The sequence below is a fragment of the Pleurodeles waltl genome, chromosome 7 (assembly GCF_031143425.1).
Source record: "Pleurodeles waltl isolate 20211129_DDA chromosome 7, aPleWal1.hap1.20221129, whole genome shotgun sequence".
NCBI lineage: Eukaryota > Metazoa > Chordata > Amphibia > Caudata > Salamandridae > Pleurodeles > Pleurodeles waltl.
The window spans coordinates 1,324,674,094-1,324,690,906 of record NC_090446.1 but is presented as its reverse complement, the minus strand read 5'-3'; the positions used below and the strand labels follow the sequence as shown (position 1 = coordinate 1,324,690,906).

The 16,813-nt window shown below is 45.0% G+C and overlaps 1 protein-coding gene across 1 annotated transcript in view; it reads left to right on the top strand.

The window, feature by feature from the left end:
* The window catches only part of PRKCG (protein kinase C gamma), a 758,936-nt gene that overhangs the window by 721,023 nt on the left and 21,100 nt on the right, over positions 1-16,813 (top strand). The window contains exons 15-17 of the mRNA XM_069200667.1: positions 507-587; positions 4,192-4,299; positions 6,774-6,914. Of these exons, the coding sequence (XP_069056768.1) occupies positions 507-587; positions 4,192-4,299; positions 6,774-6,914 (330 nt within the window). The remainder of the gene's footprint in view (positions 1-506; positions 588-4,191; positions 4,300-6,773; positions 6,915-16,813) is intronic.

Genomic DNA, 16,813 nt, shown 5'->3' with positions numbered 1-16,813 from the left:
CCTGCAGCCAACCCGACACCTCGCAAGGTGAAAGAGGGTTTGAAAACCCACAGGGAGGGGTTTGGATGGATGCAAGCCCTCTGTGGTGGGAGTTTGCCTTCCCACAGCACCCTGCCGTTGGAAGTTGTCATAGCTGTTAGCAGGCCCTACGTCTCAAGGCTGATATTCTACCCTCTTGACCTAAAAGTTGATGTCATTTCCTAGTGTAACTTATAGATCAATAGTTTTTTTTTAAGAACATACAAGTAAAAGAGTGTTTGCCACCAGTTTTGGCCAAAACTTTACCCTATTTACCTTGCACTATGTATTTATAAGGTGGGACTCTGAGGTAGAAGGATTGCATTTAGGTGATTATAGCCACTATCCCCACCAGAGGGCGAAGTAGTAGAGGGGCATATCTCAGTTCATTATTCATTTTGCTCTCAGGCCAAAGTCCATTCAAGATGAGTGCCCTGCTTCTTGACTTCCGGTGCTTGTACTGATGAAATATCTCTCTATTTCTGCAGATCATTGCCTATCAGTCCTATGGCAAGTCAGTGGACTGGTGGTCCTTTGGAGTCTTACTCTATGAAATGTTGGCTGGACAGGTAAGCAGTGTCACCATGCATTCCTCATTTCTATGCTCCTGTACCGGTTAGTATTTATAAGGAGTGTAACCATGGCATTTGCAAACACATGCTACATTAAACCGTACATAAATAAATTGTTTGATAATGCTAATGTTGTTTCAGCACTCTGTGAAGGGCCTCAACATCTTCAAACCTTCTGGAAACCTATACATAGTAGGCTAATGTACATTTGCCTAGTTAATCTTTAGAGCCTACTTCAAAACCTTTTGGAATAATGAATGATGAATAGACAAAGAATTTAAAAAAATCATAATTACATAACAGACTCATGTATTACACTTTGGACTGAGTAGTCAAGCTGGTTTTGATGATTGAGTGTGTGCCTTTGAAGGTTGCCACTAGTAAACTATATCGGAATTCTTGCCACATGCTGGTAGCAGTCACTGTGAAGTATGTTTACGGTGAGTCACAGAGGATTATAATGGTAGCTGTAGATTTGAAGTAAGTCATTAGCTCACTTTAGTGAAGGTGTTTTGTGGTTATTGTGAATCCTGACACTCAGACAGTCTAGAATGGATCCTCTCAATAGTGCAATATAATATGATTTCATTCATTGTTTGTGATTGTTAATCATGTCACTAACGCACTAAAGCACTGTTGGCTTTGTTGTGGTACCTGTAAATATAAATCATCACACTAGTGAATTGTTGTGCAAATGGGTACAGAAATGTTGGAAGATTAAGGTGGCAGGATGAAAGCGAGCCAGCGCACCATGAAGAGACTGGAATGTTGCACGCAGCCCTCAACAAAACCCCTTAATAAATGAAGAGACAATAGTGAAGGGGAGCTTTGGCATGGTGGTGATTATGATTTGTGGTTTTATTGCTGGAATGCACGTGGGTTAGGGGATCACCTATGATATTTCCCTGATGAAGTTTCATAGTGAGATGAAATTCATTGGCTGAGGTGCTGAGATTTGTTTTCAATCGACTTGTGATGAAGAATAAAGCCTGGAAAGTGTTTTAATATACAACATCTTTGTCTCCTTGTTGGATGCCACAAGACTGGACATGTTACCTTTCCGGGAGAAACATTGGAATAACTTTATTTAAAGCATCTAGAATGGTCTCCAAATTATATAGAACTTGATTAGTGCTTCTCCTTTGTGGGATTTCCTGCATTGTTGCGTTTTCCCCAATACTGTTGTGCAATAGTGTGGTTCTTCGTATTAGTTCACTGCAGTATGATACATCACAGAGATTCATGCACTGTAGTGTGACTCCTAACATTAGTACACTGTAGTGTGGTTCCTGAAACTGTAGTGTAGATCCTGATATGAATGCCCTGGAGTGTGGTAGCTGACACTAATGCACTGTAGTGTGGATCCAGGGTAATGCGAAATGGTTTACCGATAGGCCAACCTATGCACACTAGTGCCATGAATCCTTAAGGCCAGAAATACGCATTCAAATCTACAGTTGTAGCCATAGCCATGGATGCGCATGGAAGCGAATGGTGTTCTCCACTTCACAGATCTCTCAGTGTACTGGGAGGCAAAGGAGTTAGTAATGGATCCACACTTTAAAATTTGTGAAGCCTATTTGTCCACACAAGGAGGACCCGGAATCAGAATTGAAGTTTTTTTTAATGACTAATTTTACTGAGTTTGGGATAAAATTGAAGTTTAGTAGATTTATTACAATTTAACAATCTTTCCAATATATGATTAAATCAAAATCAAATTTTAAAGGTACAGAATTAGAACCAGCAAGCCAAAACACAGAAATAGGTTCAATCTCAATAGCATAAGACATACAGAAATTACACTCACAGCAATACCGATATTAAGGACCAAAAGTGACTTTCCCCAAAGGAATTTGTATTGATCCGTCTCTGTAAAACCAGAATTAAAGACATCAAGTTAAGTTGTAGGCTAAGAAGGACTTTGGGGATACAGCAAATAGGTTTCAGCATCGTAAAGACTCCAGTAGTAGTCTTTGAAAGAAAGGAACTAGTGTTAGCATGAAGCTGTGCACTATAAGGGCAAAAAAGGTGCTAAGAGGTCTGTACCTTTCCAAGACTAAGGGAATCTGCTGTAAATGTAACAAAGGGAACACTAAATTAAAGTGGAAAGATCCAGCAGTATGAGTATCACCCAACACATCACCAGAAACACAATTAGGGCCAGATGTAGAAAGCCTTTTGCACGTCGCAAACTGCGAAAAACGCCGTTTGCGACATGCAAAAGGCCTAACGCGATGCACAACCTCAAATTGCGAGTTGGTACCGACTCGCAATTTGAGGCTGCAACTTGCAAATAAGAAGGGGTGTTCCCTTCCTATTTGCGACCGCATCGCCATGCTGAGTTGCTTTGTGACCGCGAATGCGGTCGCAAACCAACTCGCAGTTACCACCCACTTGAAGTGGGTGGTAACTCATTCGCAAAAGGGAAGGGGTCCCCATGGGACCCCTTCCCCTTTGTGAATGACGAAATAAATGTTTTTTCAGAGTAGGCAGTGGTCCTATGGACCACTGCCTACTCTGAAAAAACCGAAACCAAATGGTTTCGGAAGTTTTTCTTTTTGCAATTCGTTTTCCTTTAAGGAAAACGGGCTGCAAAAAGAAAAAGAAAACTGCTTTATTAAAAAAAGCAGTCACAGACATGGAGGTCTGCTGTCTCCAGCAGGCCACCATCCCTGTGAGTGCATGGACTCGCTATGGGGTCGCAAAATGCGACCCACCTCATCAATATTCATGAGGTTGGTCTTTGCGACCCCATAGCGAGTCGCAGAAGGTGTCTGAGACACCTTTCTGCATGCACTTTTGCGAGTTGCAATTTGTGAGTCGGTATGGCTCGCAAATTGCAAGTCGCAAAATTTTACCTACTTACATCTGGCCCTTATTTCTCTTTCTCATGGGGCACACCTACAACATCGGATGAATCTCCCATCCCACAGAACCCCAAAGACCAGATTAACCTTGAATGGTTTCATTCTAGATATGTGATGAATAAGAGGCTTCTTTTGCTCATATCGTCCATGCCAAGATTTCTCTTCTCAAGCCTCTCTATCTTTAAGACACAATACTCCTTTCTCTAGCTAAGAATTCACAAATGGCAACTGCAAAAGAAAAACATGCAGAGCATGGAAAAATACATCTCATGCTAAAACGTAGGGCCTAGTTGGGCCAACTTTAGTATGCATTGTCAGTATGCACTTTTAATACACTATTACGGTGCATGCATCATGTCAGAATAAATTCAAAATGTGAAAAATTTATTTTTGAATACATATCCAATGTGTTTTTCAATAAATGAAACATTTCAAAACACAAGTGTGAATGAGAAAGACAAATCTTCATGTTAAGGGTAAACATTAGAACACATTTGCATATTTGAAAACCCTAATTTCTGAAGTGAATGCACCTTAAAGAATATGTTTTGATACTTTACTTTACATTAATAATGTTAAGGCACACAGGATATATGATGTTGGTTACAATTTTTTATTTTACTTCTGTAATGTGTAGGGGTGCAGCCACAATCACGCTGATGCAGAACATTGCTGTTTTACAGCTAATTTCAGATTTTTATTTCCATTTTGTTTCATCTTGTTTGGGGCAGCCTCCTTTTGATGGCGAGGATGAGGATGAACTTTTCCAGTCAATCATGGAGCACACAGTGTCGTATCCCAAGTCGCTGTCCAGGGAAGCTGTCTCCATCTGCAAAGGGGTAGGTCGGGCTTTTTTTTGTATATCATCATTCCTGATCTCTTCTATGATTTTGTGTTTTAGTGCCACTACCCAAAAACTATTGGTGTGCATCCTTAAAAATTTGGTCTACTCCCCACATAGTAACTACCTCTTTGATATATCCTTGTACTGGCAAGAGTGCAGGTCTGTGTTGCTTATCGCGTTACTCAATGCAGACAAATCTTCTCAAATGACTATTTAGCCAATATATAGTGGTACCCTATCTCAGAGAAGGAGCTGAAGCTATGACTCAATTTTTGTTGAGTAAGAAAATGCCCACTTAGGGAGACAGTCTGTGACTTGTGCAGCAGGAATATTGTTGGAAAGTCGACTCCGTACTAAGGAAGGATTTCCTCCCCTTTGTTGTCACTAGCTGAGACCTTCCTTCCTTGGATCCCATTTCTCACTTGACCAAGGCCTCTCTCTGCCAGCCTCTGTATGGTTTGACAATCCCATAATCCCACCAGCCCCCCTTCCCTCTCTTGTCCTACTCCTTTGGTAACTCACATAATTACTCCACTGTCCAGAGCACCCCAACATTCACCATCGTGCGTGCTTTGGTTTTGAGTGAAAAACAATTTCTGAGGCAAGGAGAACCAACAGCTTGAGTGGTGATAGACACAGATGCTGCTCAAGTCAGGTTTGTAATTTGGGTGGGTGTTATGTATTCCTTAGAACTTCCCTCCATGCCTCTCGTAGCAAATTCCTGCTACACACTATAGGCTTTCAGCCATCTAAAGTAGGCTGTTGTTTTCCTGTTGGTCCTTGACCGTACCTAATCTCCCCTCTTGCATCCTTTCTGTACCTTCCCTACTTACCCTTAGAATGCCTCCTGCTTCATGATCGGCTGCTGCCTCCAAACCGGCCCAAGGCCAGCCTCCCAAAACTCCATGTATAATTTAATTTTGGTTAAACTTACTTCCCTGAGATTGGTCCATTTTCAATTTACCAACAGTACATATGTTACTTAATATGTTGACTTTTAAATGTTCATTGATTACTAAGAATGGCCATTTTATATATTTTATGTATACTACTCATACTCAATCGATTACTCTTCATTTTTCTATATTTTAGGATAAATGTACAAGTGTGTCATCACACCACACTCTGCTATTGTGTATGGTTGACTTGTTTCGTACATGGTGTAAACATTTTGTGAAATAGCTGGCCATGCCTTCTCCTTTTGAAGGGAGCTTGAACGGTTGCTGCAGGTTCATCACCCGTGCTATCAGCAAGGTGCATAGCTGCTGTTATGCTTTATATGTTCTGTGAAGAAGCTTGCAGTTCTGTTGTCTATGCTTTACCTGTTCTGTGAGTGAAGGGAGTGATGCTTTTGTTGCAGCAGCTATATTGTCCATTCCCTGCAATGGAGAGGAGTTTGATATTTGCCTTTTATACTTTACCTGTTCTTTAGATGGTCTGTCATGGAAGGAAGCGTAAGCTACTAATGTCTGTGTTGTACCTGTTACATATGGACGAGAAGACTGCAGTGCTGCTGTCATGCAGTACTTATTCAGTGAGGAAATGAAGCTTGCACTGCTAATGCCCATTGGGTAACTGTTCCCTGTGTCTTACTGAAGCCTGAGAATACTTATCCGTATGCTAAGATCAAAACTGTTTGCACTGTTAATGCTTGTTCAGGCTTGTGAGAGGAAGATTGTGGGGAGAGGTTTCAGAAAGATTTATAAAAGTTCAGGCCCTGTAAAAGTCACCCAAATGCATTTCATATGACGCGCTATGCCCCAGACCATCAGCCAATTGAAGGAGCTGTCCTATTGCCCAATCCAGTGTGCCTCATGCTTATCCTCTATACCGCTCAGGTTGTCAGTATCATGATTCTCTCATGGCTCCTCTGTTGCACTTCTCCTATTCCTTGACTAAGACTTAAGCTCAGCTCTGCCAGGGCACCCCAGTAGTGACCACAGCAGACATGTTGTTTCATTATCAACTCTCTCAATTTGCTTCATATACACCTCAATACAGACATAATTTCTGATGTTCCAGTCCTGAGACTAATCCACAGCACAGTGAGTGCACCTCATTCTTGCCATTTAGCACCTGCTTCCGTTGAGTTTCTTGTGTAGTTTACTGCTTTGCCAGTGTAACACAATCCAGAGATGCAGCATTTTATTTTATAATGGCTTTGTGTACTTCAGGTAATCTAAGTGGAGGGACTGTTGATTCTGATTAGAAACTGTTGAATTGGCTAGAATCCCTATACCAGTTTTTGAGTTGACTACAGATTCTCATTAGCATTATTTAAATTGGCTACAGTCTGCCTTTACAGTTGTAAATGGCTCTACAGTAGTTTAGAATTCTTGCCCTTGTGATGCATTTGCTGTAAATTATGTGAGGTAACCGTGATGCATACAGTAGGCTCTGTTTTTTACATCTTTCCCTCTTGTCTCCTCTGCCTCCCCTCTGCTCTCCTACACTTGCCCATCATTACAGCTCCTCACCAAGCACCCACTGAAGCGCCTTGGATCAGGCTGTGAGGGAGAAAGAGATATCCGCGACCATGCTTTCTTCCGCTGGATTGAGTGGGATCGTCTAGAGCGCTTGGAAATCCAACCGCCTTTCAAACCACGCCCGGTGAGTTTCAAACTAGATGTTCCTCTCCTTCAGTCATATGCCTGAGAGGAAACTGGGGAACATGTGGCACTGATGGTGAGGTCTTTGTGTCCAAAGAGGCAACAGACACACTCTTCAAAAAGCTGATCAGAGACAAGGATTGGCATACACGTTTGTAAATTTTCCATATTTTGTTTTTTCTTTTGCAGTAATGCACATGGTTTTCGAAAATCCATTTGTTTTGTGACTTTTATATTTTAGATTTTTTTTCTGTTATGTTATGCTAATTTGTAAAGTGCACAATTACCCAGGAGGGTATCCTGGTGCTGAGCAGGTGTGGGTCTAGCCACAACTAGGACCTGCTGTGACCACTCAAAGATCTAGGTCTTCACTTTCATGCTGAATTCAAGAAGTGAAGCAGCCCTTATGTGTAGTGGAAGGTTGTTCCATGCTTTAGGAGCAATGTAGAAGGCTTGACCACTTGATCTGGTTTTCCATATGCATGGGATGGCTGAAAGTTGGAGTCCAGATGAGCTTTATGAAAGCAGATGGAATTGTTGAGATATAATGGGTCTGTGTTATATAGAGCCTTGAAAGTGTGGTGAGGGATTTGAATTGTTCAGCCTGGAAGAGTGACAGTGATTCTGACCACTGGGTTCTGAATGGTCTGCAGCCTTGTAATGAGTTTTTGCTGATCCTGGCATAAATTGTGTCCCCATAGTCCAGCTTCCTTGTGACTAGGGTATGAGTGACCATTTTTCTGGTGCTGATTGAGAGCCATTTGAAAATCGTCACCAGTATATTCAAGGTATGGAAGCAAGTGGCAGTGATGGCATTAACTTTGGTGGTCATGTCAAGACTGCTGTTGATAACAATTCCGAGGTTCTTGGTGTGGGTGGTGGGATTGCTAGTTGTACATCTGTTGCCCTCCAGGTGGAATCTCATTGTGAAGAGTTCTTCAAGAAGATCATGATTTTGGTTTTGTTGAAGGTGGCTAGAGGGATCATGTATGTGTTGAATAAGGTCGGATTTAGGGAGGGTCCTTGCATATCTCAGCATATGAAGCTGTGTCATTCAGGGTGTACAGTGCAAGGCTGACCGACCCGGCCATTTTAGTCAGGAAGGAGCAGATTAATTGGAATGCTTGTCCTTGGATGCTAATGTCAAGTAGAAATTGGATAGTGTGAAACTGTGTCAGGCACTACAGAGAGGTCTGGAAGGATGAGGGCTGCCATGTCTCCTCCATCCTGAGTCATGCAGATGCCGTCCGTGGTGGGGATAAGGGCAGTTTCCATGCTGTGCTGTGATTTGATCTGAAACCAGACTGATTGGTGTCAAGGAGTTAGCGGTCACTGAGGTATTTGGTGGGGAGGCTGTTGAGAATGTTATCAAAGACTTTGGTGGGGAATGGTAGCTGGGAGATTGGTTTGTAGTTGGCAAGCCTTGAAGTGTCAGCTGAGGATTTCTGCAAAAAAACGTCTTTTGAGTTTGATTTATTAAACTGTATTATTGTCCATTTATTATAGTAACCCAGGCCACCCAGAGGCACACATAAGACCTAACATGAATCTTAGTTCACTATTGACATCGTTGTTATGGTAGGAGGGAACAATGAATGTCTCTTAATTCCTGTTTGAACTTATCCCTTTAAAAAGCATTCTTCTCCATGCACTGATATAATAAGATGTACTAATGCGAGGCATTTCTGTATGTTACACTTGAGTTTTGAAGAGAATTTATAATGTTTTTGCACATTTGTGGCAAGATGTCTTTAAAAATGAAAGTGTTCTTAAATTTAAGTGGTGCAGGTCACCTTAGTCACTTCCTTTCTTTAAGTTCAGGTAAATTGTAAGTAGATGTTTTACCATTTATTTAACATCTTTCTGAATGCTAATTCCAAGTCAATTAAACAGCCTTGCAGTGCTCCTATTGACGAGGGGGGGCGCACGTAAAGGCCAAGAGGGCTGCAAGCACCCCTGGGCTGTACTTTGAGTACCTATGTATACGGTGTAATGGGTGAAAGAAGAATGTGAATGACACAATGACAGGCCATATGGCTGATGAAGAGGGCTGTCAGAAAGCCCCTATAAGGAAGTACATTATTCATATAATTTTGATACAGGTAAAAGATCTTGCCTAACCCCAGATCTAACAAGAGGATTCTGCATTGTTCTATTCCCAGAAAGTGTCTCTCCTTGTAATGTGATGTGGGCATTCATATTGCAATATTGAATCATGTCGAAAAATGCAAGCATAAGGGCTCCCAAGGCTTTTTAAGTACTTTGATGCCAGTAGCTATAACTCCCTACAGTGCAGCCTGAAGCAATATTTTAATTCACTCTTCTAAAAATGTGGTCAGCTAAGTAATGGCTAGTGCAGTGTATCAGAACACATCATAACTGTTTCAGTCAATGTTGTTTATTTAGAAAAGACCTTTTACCAGTATGGTGGGAGGGGTCTTTCAGGCTGAGTAAATAATCATAAAGACAATAATACAATTAGTAAAACAGGAGTTATGAATTTTCAAATGTGTAGGTGAAAAATAGCACCAAAAAGCACAAAGCACCACTACTATCTGGTTGCACTGAAGCAGGTCAAAGTCACAAGATCTGGCCAACTTCGATGGGTGCAGGTCAGATACAGGGGCCAAGTTTGCCCTGGTGTAGAGTTTACCTTCTTACAGGCCGCAGCTGGAGTTTTTTATTGGCGGGTGCCAAAAGAAGTTAATTGTCAGCGCGAGTAGCAGGTCAGTGCTGGAGCTTTGAGTTGACGGTGGAAGCGGGCAGTTGATCTTTGGTGTGACAAGCCTGTCATTGCTGGAGATGTGGCGGTCATTGCTGATACGGATGGTTCTAGCTCGCATGAAGAACAGGTCTTCACTGTAGATTGGCGGTGGCAGGTATAGCAGACAGTAATTTCTTGATGAAAAGAGTGTGCTCACAGTCGTGAAGAGCCCAAAACCTCTGTATTTTCACCTGGAGTTTTGTCTTGCATTAGGAAGAGTACAAGGGCCCATGACCTGAGGGGCAGCTCTTGGGGATCAGGGCACACACCAACAGAGGACAGCAGCAGTGCTCAGGCAGCTCCTATTGGTGCTGGTCAGCTGGGCAGTTGCAGAGAAAAAATCTGGAAGTTTGTTGTGTCCCTTTTGTGTCAAATAGGAGGCCAGCCAACTGACCCTTGGAGTCAGTTCTTGAGCTCCTGACTCAAGGCAAGGAGGTCAAGACTTCCCCCTTCAAACAACAGGTCGGTCCTTCTTCTGAATCTTCTACAAGTCCAGGTGTGTTCTCAAGAGAGGTTCTGAAGGTGCCACATTTATACCTAGTGCCAGCCTTTGTGTAGGGGAAGCCTTGGCATACTCCAAAACTGGTTCTCATCAGTTCTTCCCCTTTCCCTGGATTTGGCTGAAAACTGCCTAGGGTGACAAAGGCAAGGGCAGGCCTGGTGTCCATTTCCTTTGAGTGTGCTGCAGGCAGGGTCCTATAAAGTTTAATTAACCCCTTCGCTGCCAGGCCTTTTCCCCCTCCTGTGCCGGGCCTTTTTTTGCCTATTTGGGGCAGTTCGCGCTTAGGCCCTCATAACTTTTTGTCCACATAAGCTAACCAAGCCAAATTTGCGTCCTTTTTTTCCAACATCCTAGGGATTCTAGAGGTACCCAGACTTTGTGGGTTCCCTTGAAGGAGGCCAAGAAATTGACCAAAATACAGTGAAAATTTCGTTTTTTTCAAAAAAATTGGAAAAAGTGGCTGCAGAAGAAGGCTTGTGGTTTTTCCCCTGAAAATGGCATCAACAAAGGGTTTGCGGTGCTAAACTCAGCAGCTTCCCAGCTTTCAGGAACAGGCAGACTTGAATCAGAAAACCCAATTTTTCAACACAATTTTGGCATTTTACTGGGGCATACCCCATTTGTGCAATTTTTTGTGCTTTCAGCCTCCTTCCAGTCAGTGACAGGAATGGTCATGAAACCAATGCTGGATCCCAGAAACCTAAACATTTCTGAAAAGTAGACAAAATTCTGAATTCAGCAAGGGGTCATTTGTGTAGATCCTACAAGGGTTTCCTACAGAAAATAACAGCTGAAAAAGAAAAATATTGAAATTGAGGTGAAAAAACCATCAATTTTTCTCTACGTTTTACTCTGTAACTTTTCCCTGCAATGTCAGATTATCGAAAGCAATATACCGTTACGTCTGCTGGACTCCTCTGGTTGCGGGGATATATAGGGCTTGTAGGTTCATCAAGAACCCGAGGAACCCAGAGCCAATAAATGAGCTGCACCCTGCAGTGCGTTTTCATTCTATACCGGGTATACAGCAATTCATTTGCTGAAATATAAGGAGTAAAAAATTGCTATCAAGAAAACCTTTGCATTTCCAAAAAGGGCACAAGATAAGGTGTTGAGGAGCAGTGGTTATTTGCACATCTCTGAATTCCGGGGTGACCATAGTAGCACGTGAATTACAGGGAATTTCTCAAATAGATGTCTTTTTTTACACACACTCCTATATTTGGAAGGAAAAAATGGAGAGAAAGACAAGGGGCAATAGTACTTGTTTTGCTAATCTATGTTCCCCCAAGTCTCCCGATAAAAATGATACCTCACTTGTGTGGGTAGGCCTAGCGCCCGCGACAGGATATGCCCCAAAACACAACGTGGACATATCACAGAAAACAGAGCTGTTTTTAGCAAAGTGACTACCTGTAGATTTTGGCCTCTAGCTCAGCCGCCACCTAGGGAAACCTACCAAACCTGTGCATTTCTGAAAACTAGAGACCTAGGGGAATCCAAGGAGGGGTGACTTGCGGGGCTCGGACCAGGTTCTGTTACCCAGAATCCTTTGCAAATCTCAACATTTGGCTAAAAAAACACATGTTCCTCACATTTCTGTGGCAGAAAGTTCTGGAATCTGAGAGGAGCCACAAATTTCCTTCCACCCAGCGTTCCCCCACGTCTCCCGATAAAAATGATACCTCACTTGTGTGGGTAGGCCTAGCGCCCGCGACAGGATATGCCCCAAAACACAACGTGGACATATCACAGAAAACAGAGCTGTTTTTAGCAAAGTGACTACCTGTAGATTTTGGCCTCTAGCTCAGCCGGCACCTAGGGAAACCTACCAAACCTGTACATTTCTGAAAACTAGAGACCTAGGGGAATCCAAGGAGGGGTGACTTGTGTGGGTCGGACCAGGTTCTGTTACCCAGAATCCTTTGCAAACCTCAAAATTTGGCTAAAAAAACACATGTCCCTCACATTTCTGTGGCAGAAAGTTCTGGAATCTGAGAGGAGCCACAAATTTCCTTCCACCCAGCGTTCCCCCACGTCTCCCGATAAAAATGGTACCTCACTTGTGTGGGTAGGCCTAGCGCCCGCGACAGGATATGCCCCAAAACACAACGTGGACACATCACAGAAAACAGAGCTGTTTTTAGCAAAGTGACTACCTGGAGATTTTGGCCTCTAGCTCAGCCGCCACCTAGGGAAACCTACCAAACCTGTACATTTCTGAAAACTAGAGACCTAGGGGAATCCAAGGAGGGGTGACTTGTGTGGCTCGGACCAGGTTCTGTTACCCAGAATCCTTTGCAAACCTCAAAATTTGGCTAAAAAAACACATGTCCCTCACATTTCTGTGGCAGAAAGTTCTGGAATCTGAGAGGAGCTACAAATTTCCTTCCACCCAGCGTTCCCCCAAGTCTCCCGATAAAAATGATACCTCACTTGCGTGGGTAGGCCTAGCGCCGGCGACAGGAAACACCCCAAAGCGCAACGTGGACACATCCTAAATTTTGGAAAAAAACAGAGGTGTTTTTTGCAAAGTGCCTGCCTGTAGATTTTGGCCTCTAGCTCAGCCGGCACCTAGGGAAACCTACCAAACCTGTGCATTTCTGAAAACTAGAGACCTAGGGGAATCCAACGAGGGGTGACTTGCGGGGCTCGGACCAGGTTCTGTTACCCAGAATCCTTTGCAAACCTCAAAATTTGGCTAAAAATACACATGTTACTCACATTTCTGTGGCAGAAAGTTCTGGAATCTGAGAGGAGCCACAAATTTCCTTCGACCCAGCGTTCCCCCAAGTCTCCCGATAAAAATGATACCTCACTTGCGTGGGTAGGCCTAGCGCCGGCGACAGGAAACACCCCAAAGCGCAACGTGGACACATCCTAAATTTTGGAAAAAAACAGAGGTGTTTTTTGCGAAGTGCCTACCTGTAGATTTTGGCCTCTAGCTCAGCCGGCACCTAGGGAAACCTACCAAACCTGTGCATTTCTGAAAACTAGAGACCTAGGGGAATCCAAGGAGGGGTGACTTGCGGGGCTCGGACCAGGTTCTGTTACCCAGAATCCTTTGCAAACCTCAAAATTTGGCTAAAAAAACACATGTCCCTCACATTTCTGTGGCAGAAAGTTCTGGAATCTGAGAGGAGCTACAAATTTCCTTCCACCCAGCGTTCCCCCAAGTCTCCCGATAAAAATGATACCTCACTTGCGTGGGTAGGCCTAGCGCCGGCGACAGGAAACACCCCAAAGCGCAACGTGGACACATCCTAAATTTTGGAAAAAAACAGAGGTGTTTTTTGCGAAGTGCCTACCTGTAGATTTTGGCCTCTAGCTCAGCCGGCACCTAGGGAAACCTACCAAACCTGTGCATTTCTGAAAACTAGAGACCTAGGGGAATCCAAGGAGGGGTGACTTGCGGGGCTCGGACCAGGTTCTGTTACCCAGAATCCTTTGCAAACCTCAAAATTTGGCTAAAAAAACACATGTCCCTCATATTTCTGTGGCAGAAAGTTCTGGAATCTGAGAGGAGCTACAAATTTCCTTCCACCCAGCGTTCCCCCAAGTCTCCCGATAAAAATGATACCTCACTTGTGTGGGTACGACTAGCGCCCCCGAAAGGAAAGGGCCCAAAACACAACGTGGACACATCACATTTTTTTATAAAAAGCAGTGCCTACCTGTGGATTTTGGCCTGTAGCTCAGCCGACACCTGAGGAAACCTAGCAAACCAGTGCATTTTTGAAAACTAGAAACCCAGGGGAATCCAAGATGGGGTGACTTGCGGGGCTCTGACCAGGTTATGTTACCCAGAATCCTTTGCAAACATCAAAATTTGGCCCAAAAAACACTTTTTCCTCTCATTTCGGTGACAGAAAGTTCTGGAATCTGAGAGGAGCTACAAATTTCCTTCCACCCAGTGTTCCCCCAAGTCTCCCGATAAAAATGATACCTCACTTGCGTGGGTAGGCATAGCGCCGGCGACAGGAAACACCCCAAAGCGCAACATGGACACATCCTAAATGTTGGAAAAAAACAGAGGTGTTTTTTGCGAAGTGCCTACCTGTAGATTTTGGCCTCTAGCTCAGCCGGCACCTAGGGAAACCTACCAAACCTGTGCATTTCTGAAAACTAGAGACCTAGGGGAATCCAAGGAGGGGTGACTTGCGGGGCTCGGACCAGGTTCTGTTACCCAGAATCCTTTGCAAATCTCAACATTTGGCTAAAAAAACACATGTTCCTCACATTTCTGTGGCAGAAAGTTCTGGAATCTGAGAGGAGCCACAAATTTCCTTCCACCCAGCGTTCCCCCACGTCTCCCGATAAAAATGATACCTCACTTGTGTGGGTAGGCCTAGCGCCCGCGACAGGATATGCCCCAAAACACAACGTGGACATATCACAGAAAACAGAGCTGTTTTTAGCAAAGTGACTACCTGTAGATTTTGGCCTCTAGCTCAGCCGGCACCTAGGGAAACCTACCAAACCTGTGCATTTCTGAAAACTAGAGACCTAGGGGAATCCAAGGAGGGGTGACTTGCGGGGCTCGGACCAGGTTCTGTTACCCAGAATCCTTTGCAAACCTCAAAATTTGGCTAAAAATACACATGTTACTCACATTTCTGTGGCAGAAAGTTCTGGAATCTGAGAGGAGCCACAAATTTCCTTCTACCCAGCGTTCCCCCAAGTCTCCCGATAAAAATGATACCTCACTTGTGTGGGTAGGCCTAGCGCCCACAAAAGGAAATGGCCCAAAACACAACGTGGACACAACATATTTTTTCACAGAAAACAGAGGTGTTTTTTGCAAGGTGCCTACCTGTGGTGTTTGGCCTGTAGCTCAGCCGGCCCCAGGGGGGGGGGCAGAAATGCCCTAAAATAAATTTGCCCCCCCAACCCCCACCCTCCCCCGCCGGGAGCGACCCTTACCTACGGGGTCGCTCCCCCTGCGTGACATTGGCACCAAAAAACAAATCCCCGGTGCCTAGTGGTTTCTGCCCCCTTGGGGGCAGGTTGACCTAAACTCAGCCAATCTGCCCCCAAGGGGGGCAGAAATGGCCTAAATACAATTTGTCCCCCAGGGGAGCGACTTTTGCCTGATGGGTCGCTCCCCATCTCTAAAAAAAAAAAACAAAGAAAAAAAAAAAACACAAAAAAAAAATTGCCCTGGTGCCTAGAGTGTTCTGCCCCCCCCCCCCCCGGGGCAGTTCGGCCTAATAATAGGCCGATCTGTCCCCCGGGGGGGCAGAAATGGCCTAAAATAAATTTGCCCCCCCAACCCCCATCCCCCCCCCGGGAGCGACCCTTGCCTACGGGGTCGCTCCCCCTGCGTGACATTGGCGCCAAAAAACAAATCCCCGGTGCCTAGTGGTTTCTGCCCCCTTGGGGGCAGATTGACCTAAAATTGGCCAATCTGCCCCCAGGGGGGCAGAAATGGTCTAAATACAATTTTCCCCCCCAGGGGAGCGACCCTTGCCTGATGGGTCGCTCCCCATCTCTAAAAAAAGAAACAACAAAAAAAAAAACACACAAAAAAAAAATTGCCCTGGTGCCTAGAGTGTTCTGCCCCCCCGGGGGGCAGTTCGGCCTAATAATAGGCCGATCTGTCCCCCGGGGGGGCAGAAATGGCCTAAAATAAATTTGCCCCCCCAACCCCCATCCCCCCCCCCCGGGAGCGACCCTTGCCTACGGGGTCGCTCCCCCTGCGTGACATTGGCGCCAAAAAACAAATCCCCGGTGCCTAGTGGTTTCTGCCCCCTTGGGGGCAGATTGACCTAAAATTGGCCAATCTGCCCCCAGGGGGGCAGAAATGGTCTAAATACAATTTGCCCCCCCAGGGGAGCGACCCTTGCCTGATGGGTCGCTCCCCATCTCTAAAAAAAGAAACAACAAAAAAAAACCACACAAAAAAAATTTTGCCCTGGTGCCTAGAGTGTTCTGCCCCCCCCGGGGGGCAGTTCGGCCTAATAATAGGCCGATCTGTCCCCCGGGGGGGCAGAAATGGCCTAAAATAAATTTGCCCCCCCAACACCCATCCCCCCCCCCCGGGAGCGACCCTTGCCTACGGGGTCGCTCCCCCTGCGTGACATTGGCGCCAAAAAACAAATCCCCGGTGCCTAGTGGTTTCTGCCCCCTTGGGTGCAGATTGACCTAAAATTGGCCAATCTGCCCCCAGGGGGGCAGAAATGGTCTAAATACAATTTGCCCCCCCCAGGGGAGCGACCCTTGCCTGATGGGTCGCTCCCCATCTCTAAAAAAAGAAACAACAACAAAAAAAACACACAAAAAAAAAATTGCCCTGGTGCCTAGAGTGTTCTGCCCCCCCCCGGGGGGCAGTTCGGCCTAATAATAGGCCGATCTGTCCCCCGGGGGGGCAGAAATGGCCTAAAATAAATTTGCCCCCCCCAACCTCCACCCCCCCCCCCCGGAGCAACCCTTGCCTACGGGGTCGCTCCCCCTGCGTGACATTGGCGCTAAAAAACAAATCCCCGGTGCCTAGTGGTTTCTGCCCCCTTGGGGGCAGATTGACCTAAAATTGGCCAATCTGCCCCCAGGGGGGCAGAAATGGTCTAAATACAATTTGCCCCCCCAGGGGAGCGACCCTTGCCTGATGGGTCGCTCCCCATCTCTAAAAAAAGAA